The sequence below is a fragment of the Bos javanicus genome, chromosome 4 (genome assembly GCF_032452875.1).
Source record: "Bos javanicus breed banteng chromosome 4, ARS-OSU_banteng_1.0, whole genome shotgun sequence".
Lineage (NCBI taxonomy): Eukaryota > Metazoa > Chordata > Mammalia > Artiodactyla > Bovidae > Bos > Bos javanicus.
In genome coordinates, this window is record NC_083871.1 from 51,649,242 (window position 1) to 51,669,535 (window position 20,294).

General features: G+C 38.0%; 1 protein-coding gene across 2 annotated transcripts in view; it reads left to right on the plus strand.

Moving 5' to 3' along the window:
• Nucleotides 1-894: 894 nt before the first annotated feature.
• ASZ1 (ankyrin repeat, SAM and basic leucine zipper domain containing 1) overlaps nt 895-20,294 on the plus strand; it is a 75,754-nt gene continuing 56,354 nt past the window's right edge. The window contains exons 1-4 of one of the 2 annotated variants that reach the window (XM_061414024.1): nt 895-1,076; nt 1,483-1,582; nt 11,478-11,600; nt 13,413-13,524. In XM_061414024.1, coding sequence (XP_061270008.1) covers nt 918-1,076; nt 1,483-1,582; nt 11,478-11,600; nt 13,413-13,524 — 494 coding nt within the window. In that variant the 5' untranslated portion in view covers nt 895-917. The remainder of the gene's footprint in view (nt 1,077-1,482; nt 1,583-11,477; nt 11,601-13,412; nt 13,525-20,294) is intronic. The other variant, XM_061414025.1, reaches the window with a different exon arrangement.

The window sequence follows — 20,294 nt, forward strand, 5'->3', positions numbered from 1 at the left end:
CGGGCAGATTCTTTACCAGCTGAGAAACCAAAGAAGCCCTGGTGCATGGCTACATTCTTTTAAAATTTTCTTTGGGTACAGGCATGTGCCCTTTTCATTGATAGGTCTATTTTTGCAAAAATAATCACTGTGTTACGAATATTTCATCTAGAAATTAGAGTAGATGCAGAAAAGTGAGTTTGGCTGCTTTCACCTGAAGTTGTTTGTACCGCTTACCTTCCGAAAGTTTAAATCATTTCTTCTTCCCCGCTCATCTGATCCACTCTTTTGACTTTCCCCTTCCTTGATCATTTCCTTTCAGGGTTCTATATTTCTTATCTGTGAAAGTGTTCTGATGTCCTGAAGTTTCTAAATTTACGATGATATCCGCGATCACAAGAAATTCAAAGGAAGAATTCTTCTGATTCCTTTATCGGCTCCCATTCATCTGCTCGCTACTTGAATGTGTAGGTGATGCTCCTTGAGGAAATATTCTGGCCAACAGCACTGGCCAAGGGACGCACATTTGACAGCGGATTTGTCAGGGGGGGACGGGTGACGGGAATGGGAGCAAAAGCCTACTTTTCGTGACATTTAAACCCCATTCTGCTCCTGCCACAAGTGGGGCTAGTTTTTAAACTGTAAGGACTTCATCAGGCAAATACCCTAAAAAGAAAGAAAGATAAGACTCCCGCCCCCCGAAAAGTATCGGCAACACTGGCCACAAGGTCAGGTCTGCCTGGCCTGTCACGCTAGCCAGTTTTCCTCTACCGAGGGTTTTATGACTGGCAGAACGAGCTCAGGGCCGCAGCGCGCGCTCACGCGCCTGCGCTGGAGGGTCCAAAGCCCCAACGCTGGCGCGTCGCGCCTGCCCGCACAGCCTTTCCCGCGCATCCTTTCCCGCGCAGGCTTACGCACTCCGCAGTGCGCAGGCGCAGATGGAACCAGTGGACAGGCAGCCTTCCAGTGCCGTGCGGAGAGGGCCCGGTGGTATGGCGGCGGGCCCCCTACGCTGTCTAGCAGTGGCCGGTGGAGGCGAGAGTAGTGACAGTGAGGATGACGGCTGGGAGATTGGGTATCTCGACCGGAAAGCTCAGGTAGCAAAGGAGGCCTTGTCTTGGCCGCACCTGGATCGGCCTTCCCTGGCCATGAAACGTCTTACTTCCTTGCCTGTGTTTCCCTAAGTTTTTTTTCCAGCGTGAATACAGGCTTTTGGACTCCAGACAAACTCGCAGTTTCCCTCTCATTTCCTTACTGTGTTTTCCATCATATACGCCTTTTTAGGTTGTCAATATGGCTCTTCTGGGTTTGAACCCCTCATTACCCATTCCCTTTAAAGATCCCTTTTTAGTTATGAATTAGACGCAAATTTTGTATTTTGCCTCCCCCCGCTCAATCCCTAAAATGATGTACCTAAAACCAATCATTATTGTTTCCCAATGCGGTGGGAATGAAAATATGTATAACAAGAATTTTTTTTTTTTTAATTTTCTGTGTTCTTAGAAATTAAAAGGACCGTTACCAGTTGAAGAAAGGCAGGAAACATTTAAGAAGGCTTTGACCACAGGCAATATTTCATTGGTCGAGGAGCTCCTAGATTCTGGTGAGAGTCAAGGGATGGTTTCAAACCTCGCACAGTTGTTTCAATGCACAGGGATTCCGTGTTTTAAAAGATATGAGTTGGTTTTATAATGGAAGCACAGTGAATGTTAGTCATATCAAGTGTCCTGCATATCTTACTTGACTCTGAGTTCTCTCTGCCTTATTTTTTCCTCTGATACAAATTTGGAATGCTACTGATTACCTTCCATCAGTTCTTCCACTTCCTTCGAAAGGTCTACTCTGACTAATCCTGCCGTGCTTTGATAATCTTGACTCACTTTTCTCAACATTTATCTGACTATAATTTTGATTGTGAGTTTCTCAAGAGTTGTTCCCAGTTATGTACATTTTAGTTATAGTCTTTGCATGTGCTGGTTGTGTCAGTGTGTGAATGAAAACAAAGGAGGAATGTATCTGGATACCTTTTCCCACCTATGGCCTGTTCAGTGTGCTTCTTTGGGAAAGTCATTTTAAACCTCCAGAGCATCTGTTTCTTTATAAAACATCATAATTATGTCTTGGGTCCCATGACGTTTTTCTGTTTGCTAAATATTTTTTTAAATTACCTTGACATGGAAGTGTGAATTGTTGATATTGACTGAAATTAATCAAAGGAGTAATAAGCATCCACTGTCTGCTTGTAAATACAAAACATTCCCACACAAAATTGTATATAGCAAAATGTTTTTCTTCTATGCTAGAGATGCATGGTTTAATGGAAAGTGAATCATTTGGGAAACAGTACAGTTCTGGGTTTGATTACTAGCCTGCTACTTGGCTCTGTAATCCTGACCAAGTTAGGAAAACTTCTAAGCTTCAGTGTCCCCATTTTCAAAAGCAAGATGCATTGGATCAAAGGGTTTTTATTTTGGGGGGAGGAGAGATTAAAATGAGAGAATATATTCAAGTCTTAGAACATATAGGCATTATATAAATATTAACTGTTGTAACAAGTAAGGATTGTGTGACTTTATGGACAATGGAACTTGAGCTTGAGTTCATAGGTAAAGAATTAAATAAAATTTGAATAATTGAAAGAGGTCTAATACTAGAATATGAATACATGCAGGAGTGTGCATAATGTTGGATGGGATGGAATAGGCAGAAATTTCTTTTAGAAAAGAGAGCTTGTCTTGGGTAGTGGGACTAGATACAGTGAAGTGATGGAGTCTCTTGAAAGGACTTGAAAAGAGCCTTCTGGTAAAGTATTGTGTCAACCTTCTAAAATTTGTCTTTAATTACAAAAAATTTTAAGTTCCTTCTAACAAACCAATAACAAATAGGTTTAAGTAGAAAAACACCTTTGTCCCCACTTTAACCCCCACTATCCTTGAAGTCTCACTTTAACGTGTAACTCCTATTTTAGTATCTCCTGATTTCCTCCCAGAGGTCATCATTTAACACTTGAAAAAATATTTTTAATTTTTTGCCAAAGTCATACATATTTCTGTACTAGTTGGAAATCTTAATAAAAAAATGAAAGCTCCTTTTGAGTCAGCCATTTTTAGTAGTCCAACAATACCTCTGGTTTTTGCTTTTCTGCTATGCACTAACATTTTCAGTTCTCTTTAAATTATTAAGTATTTTGGACACTCAAAAATGTATGGAGACTTACCTTTCTCCTCCTGGAAATTAGCATTGTCCTATAGTTGATATTTTTTATTCCTATGCATGTCTTTATACATTTACCATATGTGTATATATCCACAAACAATATAGTGTTATTTTGAATCGTTTTTTTTTTTAGCTATATAAAAATATCTTGTCAGTTCTTTTAAACTTATCTTTTTGCATTTATGCTTAGAACATCATGTGTTTAATAATTTACTTTTTTGAGTTTAGGGGTGATGATTACTAAGAATTTTTATACTAAAATGCCACATTTGCTTATCTTTATCTTCACATCTTTTCCTTTTTAATTTTGCTGTCACAGTTTGAGCAGTAATATCAATAAGGAAAGAATAATTTTCTCTGATCTTATTCATATGCTTTCAGTTGCAGCAGTTTAAAGAGAAAAATTTGTTAGAGAAGACAAGTTGGGACAGCAGTATATTGTTTATAGAATACTTAGTTTTCTGATGTTTTCTCCAGGGAATTGTCATGTACCTTATATCAATTAAACAACTGGGAATTTGACAAATAATCTTTCAGCACCTTAGTGTTCCTACAGAAAAATACTGAGTCTTCAGAGAAATAAAGTGAGTCCTCCCTAACAAGTTTGCTTTCCTTCAGTGATATGACCTTTTGCAGATGAAATACTTTATAGCCAGACTATAAAACCTGTCAAATATAAGGTATTAAGGGAAGGCTGTATTCAGTGATTTTTCATATGCAAGTTTTCCTTCTTTGAAATACAAAGATGTTCTATTTTCTTTCTTTTCTTAAAATTAGCAGATATTTCTTAGGTTCAAGAGAGAGTTCACCATTTAAATATTGATCTCTTCATATAGCAAAGGCTTTACATAAATTTAATGGGTTATGTTCACTGCCTCATTATAACTTTGTCTTTGTGTCATATCTTCTATGCTCCTCCCTAGTCTTAGATCCAAACCTAGATTAGTTCACCAGTTTTTTTATGTGACTAAACCAATCAGTGCTATTGGGGAAAATTAGATGACTTCACGGATTTGTACCATTAATGATTGATTTGAGGGTTTTAAGGGCATCTGGCTCTCTCTCATCCTTTCTTAACAGTTATTATCCATCTCTTCCTGTCTCACTCTGGATGGTGGCTATCTAAAACTTTATCCTACTTCTCAGGCCTGATATCTCATCTGTGCTTGTTCTTACTCTAGCTTATTGTTTCATTCATTTGTCCAAAGCAAACTTGATACTTATTTTCTTTTTCTTATGTCATTGTTTATTTTTAATGCCAGAACAGTATTCCTGATGCAATTTTAATATTTCATTAAGGCATTAACTTTCATATTATGAGCTGTATCCAAGGTTTTAATGTTTTTTTAATTAGCTTATTTTTTAATTGAAGATAATTGCTTTATAGAATTTTGTTTTTTGTCAAATCTCAACATGAATCAGTCATAGGTATACATATATCCTCTCCCTTTTGAATCCCCCTCCCATCTCTCCGCATCCCACCCCCCTAGGTTGATACAGAGCACCTGTTTGAGTTTCCTGAGCCATACAGCAAATTCCCGTTGGCTATCTATTTTATATATGGTAATATAAGTTTCCATGTTACTCTTTTCATGCATCTCACCCTCTCCTCCCCTCTCCCCATGCCCATAAGTCTTATCCTCTATGTCTTTCTCCACTGGTGCCCTGTAAATAAATTCTAAAGTACCATTTTTCTATATTCTGTATATATGTGTTAGAATATGATATTTATCGTCTTTCTGACTTACTTCACTCTGTATAATAGGTTCTAGGTTCATCTACTTCATTAGAACTGACTCAAATGTGTCCCTTTTTATGGCTGAGTAATATTCCATTGTGTGTATTAACTACAACTTTTTTATCCATTCATCTGTCGATGGACATCTAGGCTGCTTCCATGTTCTAGCTATTGTAAATAGTGCTGCAATGAAAAGTGGAATACATGTGTCTTTTTCAATTTTGGTTTCCTCAGGGTATATGCCTAGGAGTGGGATGGGTTGGTTATATGGTGATTTTATTCCTAGTTTTTTAAGGAATCTCCATACCGTCTTCTGTAGTGACTGTATCACTTTACATTCTGACCAACAGTGCAAGAGCATTCCCTTTTCTCCACATCCTCTCCAGAATTTATTGTTTGTAGACTTTTTGATGATGGCCATTCTGACCTGTGTGAGGTGATATCTCATTGTAGTTTTGATTTGCGTTTCTCTAATAATGAGAGACATTGAGCATCTTTTCATGTGTTTGTAAGCCATCTGTATGTCTTCTTTGCAGAAATGTCTGTTTAAGTCTTTTTCCCACTTTTTGATTGGGTTGTTTGTTTCTCTGGCATTGAGTTGTATGAGCTGATGTATATTTTGGAAATTAATCCTTTGTCAGTTGTTTCATTTACTATTATTTTCTCCCATTCAAAGAGTTGTCTTTTCACCTTGTTTATAGTTTCCTTTGCTGTGCAAAAGTTTTTAAGTTTAATCAGGTCCCACGTGTTTACTTTTGTTTTTATTTCCATTACTCTAGGAGGTGAGTCATAGAGGATCTTTCTTTAATTTATGTCATCAAGTGTTCTGCCTATGTTGTCCTCTAAGAGTTTTATAGTTTCTGATCTTACATTTAGGTCTTTAATCCATTTTGAGTTTATCTTTGTGTATGGTGTTAGGAGGTGTTCTAATTTCATTCTTTTACATGTAGCTGTCCAGTTTTCCCAGCACCATTTATTGAAGAGGCTGTCTTTGCCCCATTGTATACTCTTGTCTCCTTTGTCAAAAATAAGGTAGTCATAGGTGCCTGGGTTTATTTTGGGGCTTTCTATCTTGTTCCATTGGTCTATATTTCTGTTTTTGTGCCAGTACCATACTGTCTTGATGACTGTAGCTTTGTAGTATAATCTGATGTCAGGAAGGCTGATTCCTCCAGCTCCATTTTTCTTTCTCAAGACTGCTTTGGCTATTCGGGGTCTTTTGTGTTTCCGTATGAATTGTGAAATTTTTTGTTCTAGTTCTGTGAAAAATGTCATTGGTAATTTGATAGGGATCATGTTGAATCTGTAGATTGTATTTAATAGTATAGTCATTTTCACAATATTGATTCTTCCTACCCAGGAATGTGGAATATCTTTCCATCTATTTATGTCATCTTTGATTTCTTTCAGTAGTGTCTTATAATTTTCTGTGTACAGTTCTTTTGTCTCCTTAGGTAAGTTTATTCCTAGATATTTTATTCTTTTTGTTGCAGTGGTGAATGGGATTGATTCTTAATTTCTCTTTCTGATTTTTCATTGTTAGTATATATAAATAGAAGTGATTTCTGTGTATTGATTTTGTATCCTGCAACTTTGCTAAGTTCACTGATTAGCTCTAGTAATTTTCTCATATTATCTTTAGGGTTTTCAATATGCAGTATCATGTCATCTTCAAACAGTGAGAGCTTTACTTCTTTTCTGATTTGGATTCCTTTTATTTCTTTTTCTTCTCTGATGGCTATAGCTAGGACTTCCAGAACTATGTCGAATAATAGTGATGAAAGTGGATACCCTTGTCTTGTACCTGATCTTAGGGGGAATGCTTTCAGTTTTTCACCATTGAGAATGTTTGCTGTAGGCTTATCATATATGGCCTTTACTATGTTGAGGTAGGTTCCTTTTGTGCCCATTTTTTTAAGCGTTTTAATCATAAATGGGTGCTGAATTTTGTCAAAGGCTTTTTATGCATCTGTTGAGATTATTATATGATTTTTATCTTTCAGCTTGTTAATATGGTGTATCACATTGATTGATTTGCATATATTGAAGAATCCTTGCATCGCTGGAATAAACCCAGCTTGATCATGGTGTATGAGCTTTTCGATGTGTTGCTGAATTCTATTTGCTAAAATTTTGTTGAGGAGTTTTGCATCTGTGTTCATCAGTGATATTGGCCTGTAGTTTTCTATTTTTGTGTTGTCTTTGTCTGTTTTTGGTATCAGGGTGATGGTGGCCTCATAGAATGAGTTTGGAAGTGTTCCTTCCTCTGCAATTTTTTGAAAGAATTTTAGAAGGATAGGCATTAGCACTTCTCTAAGTGTTTGGTAGAATTCTCTTGTGAAGCCATCTGCTCCTGGGCTTTTGATTTTTGGAAGATTTTTTATCACACTTCAATTTCAGTGCTTGTAATTGGGTTGTTCATAATTTCTATTTCTTCCTGGTTCAGTCTTGGAAGATTGAACTTTTCTAAGAATCTGTCCATTTCTTCCAGGTTATGCATTTTATTGCCTTATACTTGTTCATAATACTCTCCTATAATCCTTTGTATTTCTGCATTGTCTGTTGTAACCTCTTCTTTTTCATTTCTAATTTTGTTGGTTTGATTCTTCTCTCTCTTTTTCTTGATGAGTCTGGCTAAAGGTTTGTCAATTTGCTTTATCGTTTCGAAGAACCAGCTTTTGGTTTTATTAATCTTTACTATTGTTTCTTTCATTTCTTTTTCATTTATTTCTGCTTGGATCTTTATGATTTATTTCTTTCTACTAATTTTGGGGGTCTTTTTTTCTTCTTTTTCTAGTTGTTTTAGGTGCAAAGTTAGGTTGTCTATTTGACGGTTTTTTTTGTTTGTTTGTTTCTTGAGGTAGGATTGTATTACTTTAAACTTCTTAGAACTGCTTTTGCTGCATCCCATAGGTTTTGAGTTGTCGTGTTTTCATTGTTATTTGTTTCGAGAAATTTTTTTATTTCCCTTTTTATTTCTTCAGTAACCTGTTGGTTATTTAGAAATGTCTTGTTTAATCTCCATGTGTTTATGTTTCTTACAGTTTTTTTCTTGTAATTAATATCTAGTTTCATAGCGTTACGGTTGGAGAAGATGTTTGATATGATTCAAATTTTCTTAAATTTACTGAGGTTTGATTTGTGACCCAAGATGTGGTCTATCCTGGAGAATGTTCTATGTGCACTTGAAAAGAAGGTGTATTCTTCTGCTTTTGGATAGAGTGTCCTGAGATATCAATGAGATCCAGCTCATCTAATGTATCATTTAAGACTTGCATTTCCTTATTAATTTTCTGTTTTGATGATCTGTCCATTGGTGTGAGTGGGGTGTTTAAGTCTCCTACTATTATTGTGTTACTGTCAGTTTCTCCTTTTATGTCTGTTAGTGTTTGTCTTATGTGTTGAGGTGCTCCTATGATGGGTGCATAGGTATTTACAATTGTTATGTCTGCCTCTTGGATTGATCCCTTAATCATTAGGCAATGTCCTTCCTTATGTCTTGTAGTATTCTTTATTTTAAGGTCTATTTTGTCTGATAATGAGGATTGCTACTCCAGCTTTCTTTTGCCTCCCATTTGTATGGAATATATTTTTCTGTCCTCTCACTTTCAGTCTATATGTGTCTTGAGGTCTGAAGTGGGTTTCTTGTAGACAGCATATATATAGGTCTTGTTTTTGTATCTATTCAGCCAGTCTGTGTCTTTTGGTTGGAGCATTAATCCATTTACATTTAAAGTAATTATTGATATATATGTTCCTATTGCCATTTTCTTTAATTGTTTGGGGTTGATTTTGTATATCTTTTTCCTCTCTTGTTTTTCTTGACTATATGCTGCTAAGTCGCTTCAGTCGTGTCTGACTCTGTGTGACCCATAGACGGCAGCCCACCAGACTCCCCCATCCCTGGGATTCTCCAGGCAAGAATACTGGAGTGGGTTGCAACTATATAAGTCCCTTTAACATTTGTTGTAAAGCTGGTTTGGTGGTACTGAATTCTCTTAAGTTTTGCTGGTCTGAAAAGCTTTTTATTTCTCAATCAATTTTGAATGAGATCCTTGCCAGGTACAGTAATCTTGGTTGTAGATTTTTCCCTCTCAGTACTTTAAATATATCCTGCCATTCTCTTCTGGCCTGCAGAGTTTCTGCTGAAAGATCAGCTGTTAAATGTATGGTGTTTCCCTTGTATGTTACTTTTTGCTTTTCCCTTGCTGCTTTTAATATTCTTTCTTTGTGCTTAATCTCTGTTAATTTGATTAGTATGTGTCTTGCGTGTTTCTCCTTGGGTTTATCCTGTATGGGACTTTGTGCCTTTTGAACTTGATTATTTCCTTTTCCATGTTGGGGAAATTTTCGACTATAATCTCTTCAAAATTTTTCTCATACCTTTTATTTTTCTTTTCTTCTTCCGGGCCCCCATAATTCAAATGTTGGTGCGTTTGATATTGTCCCATAGGTCCTCACTTTTTTTTCATTGTTTTTACTTTATTCTGCTCTTCAGAAGTTATTTCCACCACTTTATCTTCCAGCTCACTGATTCGTTCTTCTACTTCTTCTGCTATTCATTCCTTTTAGGGTATTTTTAATTTCTGTAATTGTGTTTTTTGTCTCTGTATGTTTATTCTTTAATTCTTCTAGGTCTTTGTTAATTGATTCTTACATTTTCTCCATTATGTTTTCAAGGTTTTTGACCATCTTTACTATCATCATTCTGAATTCTTTTTCAGATAGTTTGCCTATTTCCTCTTCATTTATTTGGACTTATGTGTTTATAGTTTGTTCCTTCATTTGTGTAATATTTCTCTGTCTTTTCATTGTTTTTTTTTTAACTTACTGTGTTTGAGGTCTCCTTTTCCCAGGCTTCAAGGCTGAATTCTTTCTTCCTTTTGTTTTCTGCCCTCCTAAGGTCGGTCCAGTGGTTTGTGTAAGCTTGTATAGGGTGAGATTTGTGCTGAGTTTTTTTGTTTGTTTTTCCTCTGATGGCCATGGATGAGTTAGGTGGTAATCCGGTTTGCTGATGATTGGGTTTGTATTTTTGTTTTGTTTGTTGTTTGGATGAGGTGTCCTACACAGGGTGGTTGGGTGATGCCAGCTGTTATATTCAAATAGTTTCCTTTGTGTGAGTTCTCACTATTTGATACTCCATAGAGTTAGTTCTCTGGTAGTCTAGGGTCGTGGAGTCAGTGCTCCTACTCCAAAGACTCAGGGCTTGATCTGTGAAAAGTTCTGCTCCATAGTTTAAATTCTGTTCTTGGGCCTTCTCAAGAGTCTTTTGACCTCTTAGCTCTGCTTCTTTCTGTGTTGTTTCCACTTATGATAGGTTCTCAGTTAGATGGACAAAAGGCTTCTGACAGCACTAGACTCATGTCCCATCCTCTGAGCAACCCCAGCCAAAAAAACGTACCCCTTCCTCAAAAGTTTCAAGCAAAGAATCTGATATTGTCTATTTATTCTTTTTTAACACTTCTCTTCCTCAAAGTAATTTTACATTCCACTAACCGTGCCTTTGAACTATCCTTTTGTATTCCTTCTCTTTCTCAACTGCCCTTGCTCTGACTTTTGCTTGGACTTGAAACCTCATTACCAGGTCTCCCTGCCTCCTATCCCACTCTCAGCAGTGGTACCTAAATTGTCTTCTTATAATACAATTGTAATAATGTGAGTCTCTGAATCACAAAGTACAGTCTACATTTCTTAACAGAGCTTTCATAATCAAACCCTAACCTACCTTTTTAGCCTCATATTTGGCCAGTAACCCATGGTTAAATTCTGCATTCAGAAGGAAGTTAAGAGAGTTTTAATAAGGAGTATTATTGATATTTGCTACCATAGACATGTGTGATAATATTCTAACTAAAAAGACATTTTTACATCTGTGAAACTTCCCAACTGCCCTAGAAAGGAAAAGGTAGCATGTAAAAACCTGTCCTAATATAGATAACATATTGTATGAAAAAAAGCCTTCCTGGTAGCTCAGTGGTAAAGAATCCACCCACTAATGCAGGAGATGTGGGAGACGTGGGTTCAATCTCTGGTCAGGAAGATCCCCTGCAGAAGGAAATGGCAACTCACTCCATATTCTTTCCTGGAAAATCCCACGGACAGAGGACCCTGGCAGGCTACAGTCTATGGGGTTGCAAAGAGTCAGAAACCACTGAGCAGCTGAACAACAAATATATGAAAAATATATCTGACAGATCCAGTCTCTTGAAATATAGTGACATGGAAGTGAACTATCGCGAAAGTGAAGTTAGCTATTTTATTATTGGAGAAGGCAATGGCAACCCACTCTAGTACTCTTGCCTGGAGAATCCCATGGACGGAGGAGCCTGGTAGGCTACAGTCCATGGGGTTGCTAAGAGTCGGACATGACTGATTCACATATAATTATTTTATATTTTTCTTAAGCCATTACTACCAAGAAATGCCCTTCCATTGTGAAGTACATGGTGTATGTCACTGTGTGCAGTGCTTTTAACATATTAATGTGACATGGATTTGTTTGTTTTGGTGAAGGACTTTTAAAAGCTTGTTTCTGTGTTAACAGGCATCAGTGTAGATACCAGCTTTCAGTATGGTTGGACTTCCCTTATGTATGCTGCTAGTGTTTCCAATGTAGAACTGGTTCGGGTCCTTCTGGACAGAGGTGCTAATGCAAGCTTTGATAAGGGTAAGATGTTTTAAATATTTAAAATATGTGAACATTTACTTTGTATACTTCTCTATTTAGAAACCAAATTACATTCTCTTTGGGGTAGTGATATATACTTTTTCCATGCTCTATTTTCATATATTCACTTCAAATTAAAACTTGGCTCTTAAAAAATCATAATAAGGGTAAAATGAGGTAACTGATTATTTTTACTGTGATTTTCTTGATCCCCAAGCAACTATTATGCAAAGTGAAAGAAACTTAAAGGAGTTTTTAAAAAATATCTTCCTGTTAGTTACATAAACAGAAAACCAAATTAGAAACCATAGATATTTTGAAAAACCCTTCCAAAGAGGTAGATTCCATTTATATTACCATTATAACTGATTATGTTATTAATATGTACCTTTAAAATCTGTGCTAGAGAGTTTTGGTTATTTTTATGGTAAAACACAGTTAAAGAAAACATTGAAAAACTGGTAATTTAGTGGAAAATTGCTTGAAAATCAGTCTTTTGAATTTACAACTCAATTCTGAGTTATATCATTTAAAAATTGTTTAAAAGATAATTATTAAGTCCATTTCTGTTATTAAATAATTTCTATTTATTATTGCTTTGAATAAGAGTATATGTGCAAATCCTATTTAATTATATTGAATAACTATTTTTACATGTTTACAATAGACAGATTTACTTTTTAATTCAGATATAGTTTTCATATTAACTTTGTACTGCATTTGATATTTGTAAGATCATTTCTATTCTCTTTTCTCATATATATATTTTATATAATTTCATGTCTTAGCAATAGTTCTATGTTTAATCTGTTGCTGTGGTAGGTTTTTCTTTTTATTATGTCATTTAAAATATCACTAAATGAAAGCTATACTTAAATTTTTGAAACTGTAAAATGTTCTGCCCCAAAAATTGATCAGTAGTTTTCTTTCTTTGCTTTTTGTAAACAGAGAAAACCTTACAGTTATAAAACATATTTTGCCCAGCATGTCTTCATAAATTATTTTGTGTATCTCACAGGCCCACTCAGGTAGAGGGCAGACATTAGCTTCTCAACTGTAAGTTAAATCTACTAAGAGACTAAGATATCACTGGAGTCATAGTTTATCAGTGACAGAACTGGGACCAGAATCTAGATTTCTATGTTTGGTCAATAATGAACCACAAATATAAACCATGGCTGGCATGACTTAGTTTAAGTTCCCCAGTTCTTACTTGAGAATTATTTTTTGTCTTTTAATTAACCCTGATCTCCACTGATGCCATAGGAGGCAGCAGAAGAAGAGTTTTAGGAAATGGGATGAGCTGAGAGAGACCAAGTACGAAAGGACTAAAAAGAAACCAATAGGTGTAGCAGTTAGGACATCTTCAGTAGGAGGGTTTGGGCGTAAGCCAGATATCAGTGAGTTGTTAAATGAGTGAGAAGAAAAGAAGTGAAATCAGAGAATATCAGTCATTGTTTTTTATCCATGTGTTCAAGGCAAATTTTAATCAAGCAAAAACTGTTCAGTTCCAGGTGGTAAATCTGCACAGAGCCCATGCTCTGAACCACTTTCCTATCCTCTTGAAGAAATGAGAATAGGGAAAGGAAATTAATAAATGAATTGTAAATATACTTTGGAAATTGTTCATCACTCATCTCATTTTTAGGTGAAGGAATACAAAATTACCTATTAAGAACAAGAGATTTGGGAATAAGTTACAGAAGTTTAAGAATGCAATAAATATTTAGAATGTTTTGAATGATAAAAGAAGTCAGCTAGTTACAATTTCTGATGTGTGTGGGGTTTTCCCCACTTTTCCTTTCATTATAGATAAGCAAACTGTTTTGATTACTGCATGTTCTGCTCGTGGCTCAGAGGAAAAGATCTTGAAGTGTATAGAGCTACTACTTTCAAGAAATGCTGATCCAAATGTCGCTTGTAGGTAAGAATCTTAACTGTTTGTTCAAAAATGATGAAGATGTACTTTTCTTTGATTATTAGTCTTTTCTTTGTTAAACATTTGACAGCATGATTTTTTAAAAATCATAACCAATGTGTGTTTACTTGGCCATATAACTGATGAATGAAAATAGGTCATAAGGTCATGATTCCAATTGTATAAGTGTGTCAAAGGACAGGTATATCATCAAAAGTAGTCTTTCCTATTTTAATTTTAGAAGAATGTCCTAAGAAGTTGAAGTGAGCGGAAGAAAGACAATTATTAACTGTATCACTTTCCTTTGAATTACACACTCAAAAGAATATGATAATTGAGCTATAATAGTAAAGCCTCTTCGGAGAAGGCGATGGCACCCCACTCCAGTACTCTTGCCTAGAAAATCCATGGACAGAGGAGCCTGGTAGGCTGTAGTCCATGGGGTCGCTAAAAGTCGGACACGACTGAGCAACTTCACTTTCACTTTTCACTTTCATGCATTGGAGAAGGCAATGGCAACCCACTCCAGTGTTCTTGCCTGGAGAATCCCAGGGACGGCGGAGCCTAGTGGGCTGCCGTCTATGGGGTCACACAGAGTTGGACTCGACTGACACGACTTAGCAGCAGCGGTAGTAAAGCCTCTTAGCGTTCTCTTTATAAACACTTATCAACAGAAGTCTGTTTCAGTGTGTAAAGTAGCATAGAAGCCCTTTTGTATTCTGTAGATATAATGAAAATGACAGAGTCTTAGTCTGTATATAATATGAAAAAAAGAAAAAGAGAATTTTACCTGTATTACAGACAGGAAGATAATTCTAGATCTTAAAATGGAAGTGATTCACTAGTCAAATGTACCACTTGGTTCTAATTGCACTAAAGGTGAAGAGAAGAATAAAAATTAGGACAAAACTATTGAGTTCCCTTTGTTGTTCAGTCACTCAGTCCTGTTGGTTTGCAACCCCATGAATTGTAGCATGCCAGGCTTCCCTATCTTTCACCATCTCCTGGAGTTTGCTCAGACTCATATCCATTGAGCCAGTGATGCTGTCCAAGCATCTTATCCTCTGTTGCCCCCTTCTCCTCCTGACTTCAATCATTCCCAGTATCAGAGTTAGCTCTGCGCATCAGGTGGCCACAGTATTAGAGCTTCAGCTTCAGCCTCAGTCCTTCCAATGAATAGTCACGGTTGATTTCGTTTAGGATTGACTGCTTTGATCTCCTTGCAGTTCAAAGGACTCTCAAGTCTTCCCTAGCACCACAGTTCGAAGGCATCAGTTCTTCGGTGTTCAGCCTTCTTTATTATCCAGCTCTCATGTCCATACATGACTACTAGAAAAACCATAACTTTGACCAATATGGACCTTTGTCAGGAAGTAATGTCTCTGCTTTTTAATATGCTATGTAGATTTGTCATTGCTTTTCTTCAGAGGAGCAAGCAAGTCTTTAATTTCATGACTAGTAACCGTTAACACTGATTTTGGAGCCCAAGAAAATAGTCAGCTACTGTTTCCATTGTTTCCCTGTCTATTTGCCATGAAGTGATGGGACCAGATGCCATGATCTTAGTTTTCTAAATGTTGAGTTTTAAGCCAGCTCTTTCATGCTCCTCTTTCACCTTCATCAAGAGGCTCTTTAGTTCCTCTTCGCTTTCTGCCATAAGGGTGGTATCATCTGCATATCTGAGCTTATTGATACTTCTCCCAGCATTCTTGATTCCAGCTGGTGTTTCATCCAGCCCAGCATTTCTCATAATGTACTCTGCATATAAGTTAAATAAGCAGGGTGACAATATACAGCCTTGATGTACTTCTTTCCCAATTTGGAACCAGTCTGTTGTTCCATGTCAGGTTCTAACTGTTGCTTCTTGACCTACATACAGATTTCTCAGGAGGCAAGTCAGGTGGTCTGGTATTCTCACTTCTGTAAGAATCCTCCACAGTTTGTTGTGATCTACATAGTCAAAGGCTTTAGCATATTCAATGAAGCAGAAGTAGATGTTTTTCTGGAATTCTCTAGCTTTTTCTGTGATCCAGCAGATGTTTGTAATTTGACCTCTGGTTCCTCTGTCTTTTCTAAATCCTGCTTGTTGCTTTTCTAAATCCTACTATTGAAGCCTAGCTTGAAGGATTTTGAGTATTATTACTTTGCTAGCATGTGAAATGAGCTCAGTTGTACAGTAGTTTGAACATTCTTTGGCATTGCCCTTCTTTGGTACTGGAATGAAAACTGACCTTTTCCAGTCCTGTGACCATGGCAAAGTTTTGCTGGAATTTTGAGTGGAGCACTTTCATAGCATCATCTTTAAGAATTGCTCAGCTGGAATTCTATCACCTCCACTCTCTTTGTTCATAGTGATGTTTCCTAAGGCCCACATGACTTCACACTCCAGGATGTCTGGCAGTGGGTCAGTGATAACCACTTTACCATCGTGGTTATCCAGGTCATTAAGATCTTTTTTTGTATAGTTCTATCTATTCTTGTCACCTCTTCTTAATATCTTCTGCTTCTGTTAGGTCCTTAGTGTTTCTGTCCTTTATTTTGCCCATCTTTACATGGAATATTCCCTTTGTATCTCTAATTTTCTTGAAGAGATCTCTACTCTTTCCCATTCTATTGTTTTCCTCTATTTCTTTGCATTGTTCACTTAAAAGGATTTCTTATCTCTCCTTGCCGTTGTCTGGAACTCTGCATTCAGATTGGTATATATTTCCTTTTCTCCTTTGCTTTTTGCTTCTCTTCTTTTCTCAGCTATTTGTAAGGCCTCCTCAGACAACCATTTTGTCTTTTTGTATTTATTTTTCTTGGGGATGGTTTTGATCACTGCCTCCTGTACAGTGTCATGAACCTCTGTCCATAGTTCTTCAGGTACTCTGTCTATCATATCTAATCCCTTGAATCTATTTGTCACTTCCACTGTATAATCATAAGGGATTTGATTTAGGTCATACCTGAATGGCCTTGTGGTTTTCCCTACTTTCTTCAATTTAAGTCTGAATTTTGTAATAAGAAGTTCATGATCTGAGCCACAGTCATGTCCCAGTCTTGTTTTTGCTGGCTGCATAGAGCTTCTCCATCTTCGGCTACAAGGAATATAATGAGTCTGATTTTGGTATTGACAACTGGTGATGTCCACATGTACAGTTGTCTGTTGTGATGTTGGAAGAGGGTATGTGCTATGACTTGGGGGTTCTCTTGCTAAAACTCTGTTAGGCTTTCCCCTGCTTCATTTTGTACTCCAAGCCCAAACTTGCCTTGTTTCTCTAGGTATGTCTTGACATCCTGCTTTTGCATTTCAGATGATGAAAAGGACATCATCTTTTTGTGTGTTTTTGTTGTTAATTCTAGAAGGTCCTGTAAGTCTTCATAGGACCATTCAACTTTAGCTCTTTCACCATTAGTGGTTGGGGCATAGACTTGAATTACCGTGATGTTGAATGATTTGCCTTGGAAACTAACCAGGATCATTCTGTTGTTTTTGAGCTTGTACCCATGTACTGCATTTCGAACTCTTTTGTTGACTGTGAGGGCTACTCCATTTCTTCTCAGGGATTCTTGCCCACAGTAGTAGATATAACGATCATCTGAATTAAATTTGCCCATTCCAGTCCATTTTAGTTCACTGATTCCTAAAAGGTCGATGTTCACTCTTGCCATCTCCTGTTTGACCACTTCCAATTTATCTTGATTCATGGACCTAACATTCCAGGTTCTTATGTAGTGTTCTTTATAGCATCAGACTTGACTTTCACCATCAGACACATCCACAGCTGAGCGTTGTTTCCACTTTGGCTGAGCCTCTTCATTCCTTCTGGAGCTATTTCTCTGCTTTTCTCCAGTAGCATATTAGACACCTTCCAACCTGGGGAGCTCATCTCTCAATGTCATGTCTTTTTGCCTTTTCATACTGTTCGTGCAGTTCTCAAGGCAACAAGGCTGAAGTGGTTTGTCATTGCCTTCGCCAGTGGACCACATTTTGTCGGAACTCTCCACCATGACCCATCCATCTTGGGTGGCCCTAAACAGCATGACTCATAGTTTCATTGAGTTGGGCAAGGTTGTGGTCCGTGTGATCATTTGGTTATATTTCTGTGATTGTGGTTTTCTGTCTGCCCTCTTATGGATGAGGATAAGAGGCTTCTGCAAGCTTCCTATTGGGAGGGACTGGCTGTGGGGAAAACTGGGTCTTGTTCTGGTGGGCAGAGCCATGCTCAGTAACTCTTTGATCCAATTCTCTGCTGATGGGTGTAGGGCTGTATTCCTTCCCTGTAGTTGAGGCCAAACTATGGTAGGGGTAATGGCGATAATGGCAACATCCTTCAAGAAGACTTTTGCCAGCACGTCCGGCCTCCTTGGACTACTGTAGTCAGTATCCTGACCCTGCGGTAGGCCCCTGTCAACTCACACCTCTGCCAGAGACTCTCAAGCACACACAGACAAGACTGGCTCAGTCTTCTTTAGGGGTCACTGCTCCTTTCTCCTGAGTCTTCGTGTGCACAAGATTTTGTTTGTGCCCCTCAAGAGTCTGTTTCCCCAGTCCTTTGGAAGTTCTGTAATCAAATCTTGCTGACCTCCAAAGTCAGATTCCCTGGGGATACTCAGTCCCTTTGATGGGAAAGGGACTTCCCAGGTTGGGAGGTCTGTTGTGGGGCCTAGAACTTTTGCAGCAGTGTGAGAACTTTGTTCTCCAGTTTGTGAGTTGCCTGCTCGGCAGCTCTATAGTGGGGTTAATGGTGCTGTCCTCCAAGAGGCTATATAAGCCATGCCTCCTAGGACTGCTGTTGCCAGAGCCTCTGTCCCCACGGCAGGCCACTGCTGATTCACATCTCCACAGAAGACCCTCAAACACTTAAAGGTAGATCTGGCTCAGTCTCCTGTGGGGGTCACTGCTCTTTTCCTTTGCCCTGGTGCACACAGGGTTTTGCTTGTGCCCGCCAAGGGTCTCTGGCGGGTATGCGGTTTGATTTAAATGCAATTGCATCCCTCCAGCCATTTTGTTGTGGCTTCTCCTTTGCCCTTGGTTGTGGCGTATCTTCTTTTTGGTGGGTTCCAACATTCGCCTGTCCATAGTTGTTCAGTAGCTAGTTGCAATTTTGGTGTTGCAGAAGATGAGCACTCATCTTATATGCTGCTGCTAAGTCACTTCAGTCGTGTCCAACTCTGTGTGACCCCATAGACGGCAGCCTACCAGGCTCCCCCGTCCCTGGGATTCTCCAGGCAAGAACACTGGAGTGGGTTGCCATTGCCTTCTCCAATGCATGAAAGTGAAAAGTGAAAGTGAAGTTGCTCAGTTGTGTCCGACCCTCAGCGACCCCATGGACTGCAGCCTACTAGGCCCCCCGTCCATGGGATTTTCCCAGCGAGAGTACTGGAGTGGGGTGCCATTGCCTTCTCCAACTCGTCCTATATATATTGATGTTATTTTAATCTTAGCCATTTGCCAAATTGCTTTCTTTCACCTACTTTCTGTCATTTTGCCTTAAATTTAATTAGAGGTCTTGCTGAATGGTACTGAGGAAATTCTGTAATAGTTTATAAAGTTTTTTTATTGTGTGTAATTTACATAAATGTGAAAAAATTCAGATTTTCAGTGTGCAGTTGAATCAGTTCTGAAAAATACATGTTCATATAACTCACATCTTAACAAAGAATATTTTAGTCATCCCAGAAAGTTCCCTCATGCCCCTCCCCAGTGCTGTACAACTTACTTCTATCACTATAAACTATTTTTTGCTATTCTAAAATGTTACATAAATATAATTATACAGAATTTTTTCACTCAGGATAATGTTTTAAAGATTCATCCAAGTTGTGTATGTCAAAAATTTGTTACTTTTTTTTGCTGAGTAGTATTCTATTGTATAGAGATTCTGTACTAATAAGAGTAGGACACAGTCTTCTTGGCCTCACAAAATGGCTGACCCAGTCAGGCAGAAAGTTGATTTGCTTGGAAATTGAAAGAAAATACAGAATAGTGTATTTGAAAGATCGTGAAATTGTTAGAATACTTCAATAGGCAGAATTGACAGCATATTACGGCTTGCTCTGTGCTTAGGCTGCACGAGTGCTGACAACATAATGCATGATTCTGTATCCCTAGCAGCTCCTGGTATTCGGTCCAAGTACCTGTAGCCATCCCTTAGCTTCTCTTCCACAGTGTTCTTCATGTCACTCCTTTCTTGAACTTGCTCCAGATTCCTGTGTCTTTTCCTCTAAAGTTTCCATAAAGTTATTAAGTCCTACTTGTCCCCCTCCTTTTTTTAATTTAAAAATTGTGGTAAAACATTTATAACATGAAATTTGCTGTTTTAACCATTTTTTATGTGTACAGGTTAGTGTTTCTTTGACTAAACATTTGCTCGAGGCACCCGACACTTGGAGTCTTTTTGAGCAATGCCTGCTTTTCTGACTTGAGTTCTGAGTTAAGCTAAATAGAGATGAGCGTTTTGTCAGTTCTTCAGATAGCTGTGACTGTCTGCTTCTTTGTTCTACCTGCTGAATGCGTATTGGTGTTTGTTGTTTGATTTGGGTATGTGTGCTGCACATCAATATCGCTGCTGCTGCTGCTGCTGCTAAGTCACTTCAGTCGTGTCCAACTCTGTGCGACCCATAGATGGCAGCCCACCAGGCTCCCCCGTCCCTGGGATTCTCCAGGCAAGAACACTGGAGTGGGTTGCCATTTCCTTCTCCAGTGCATGAAAGTGAAAAGTGAAAGTGAAGTCGCTCAGTCATGTCCGACTCTTAGCGACCCCATGGACTGCAGCCCACCAGGCTTCTCT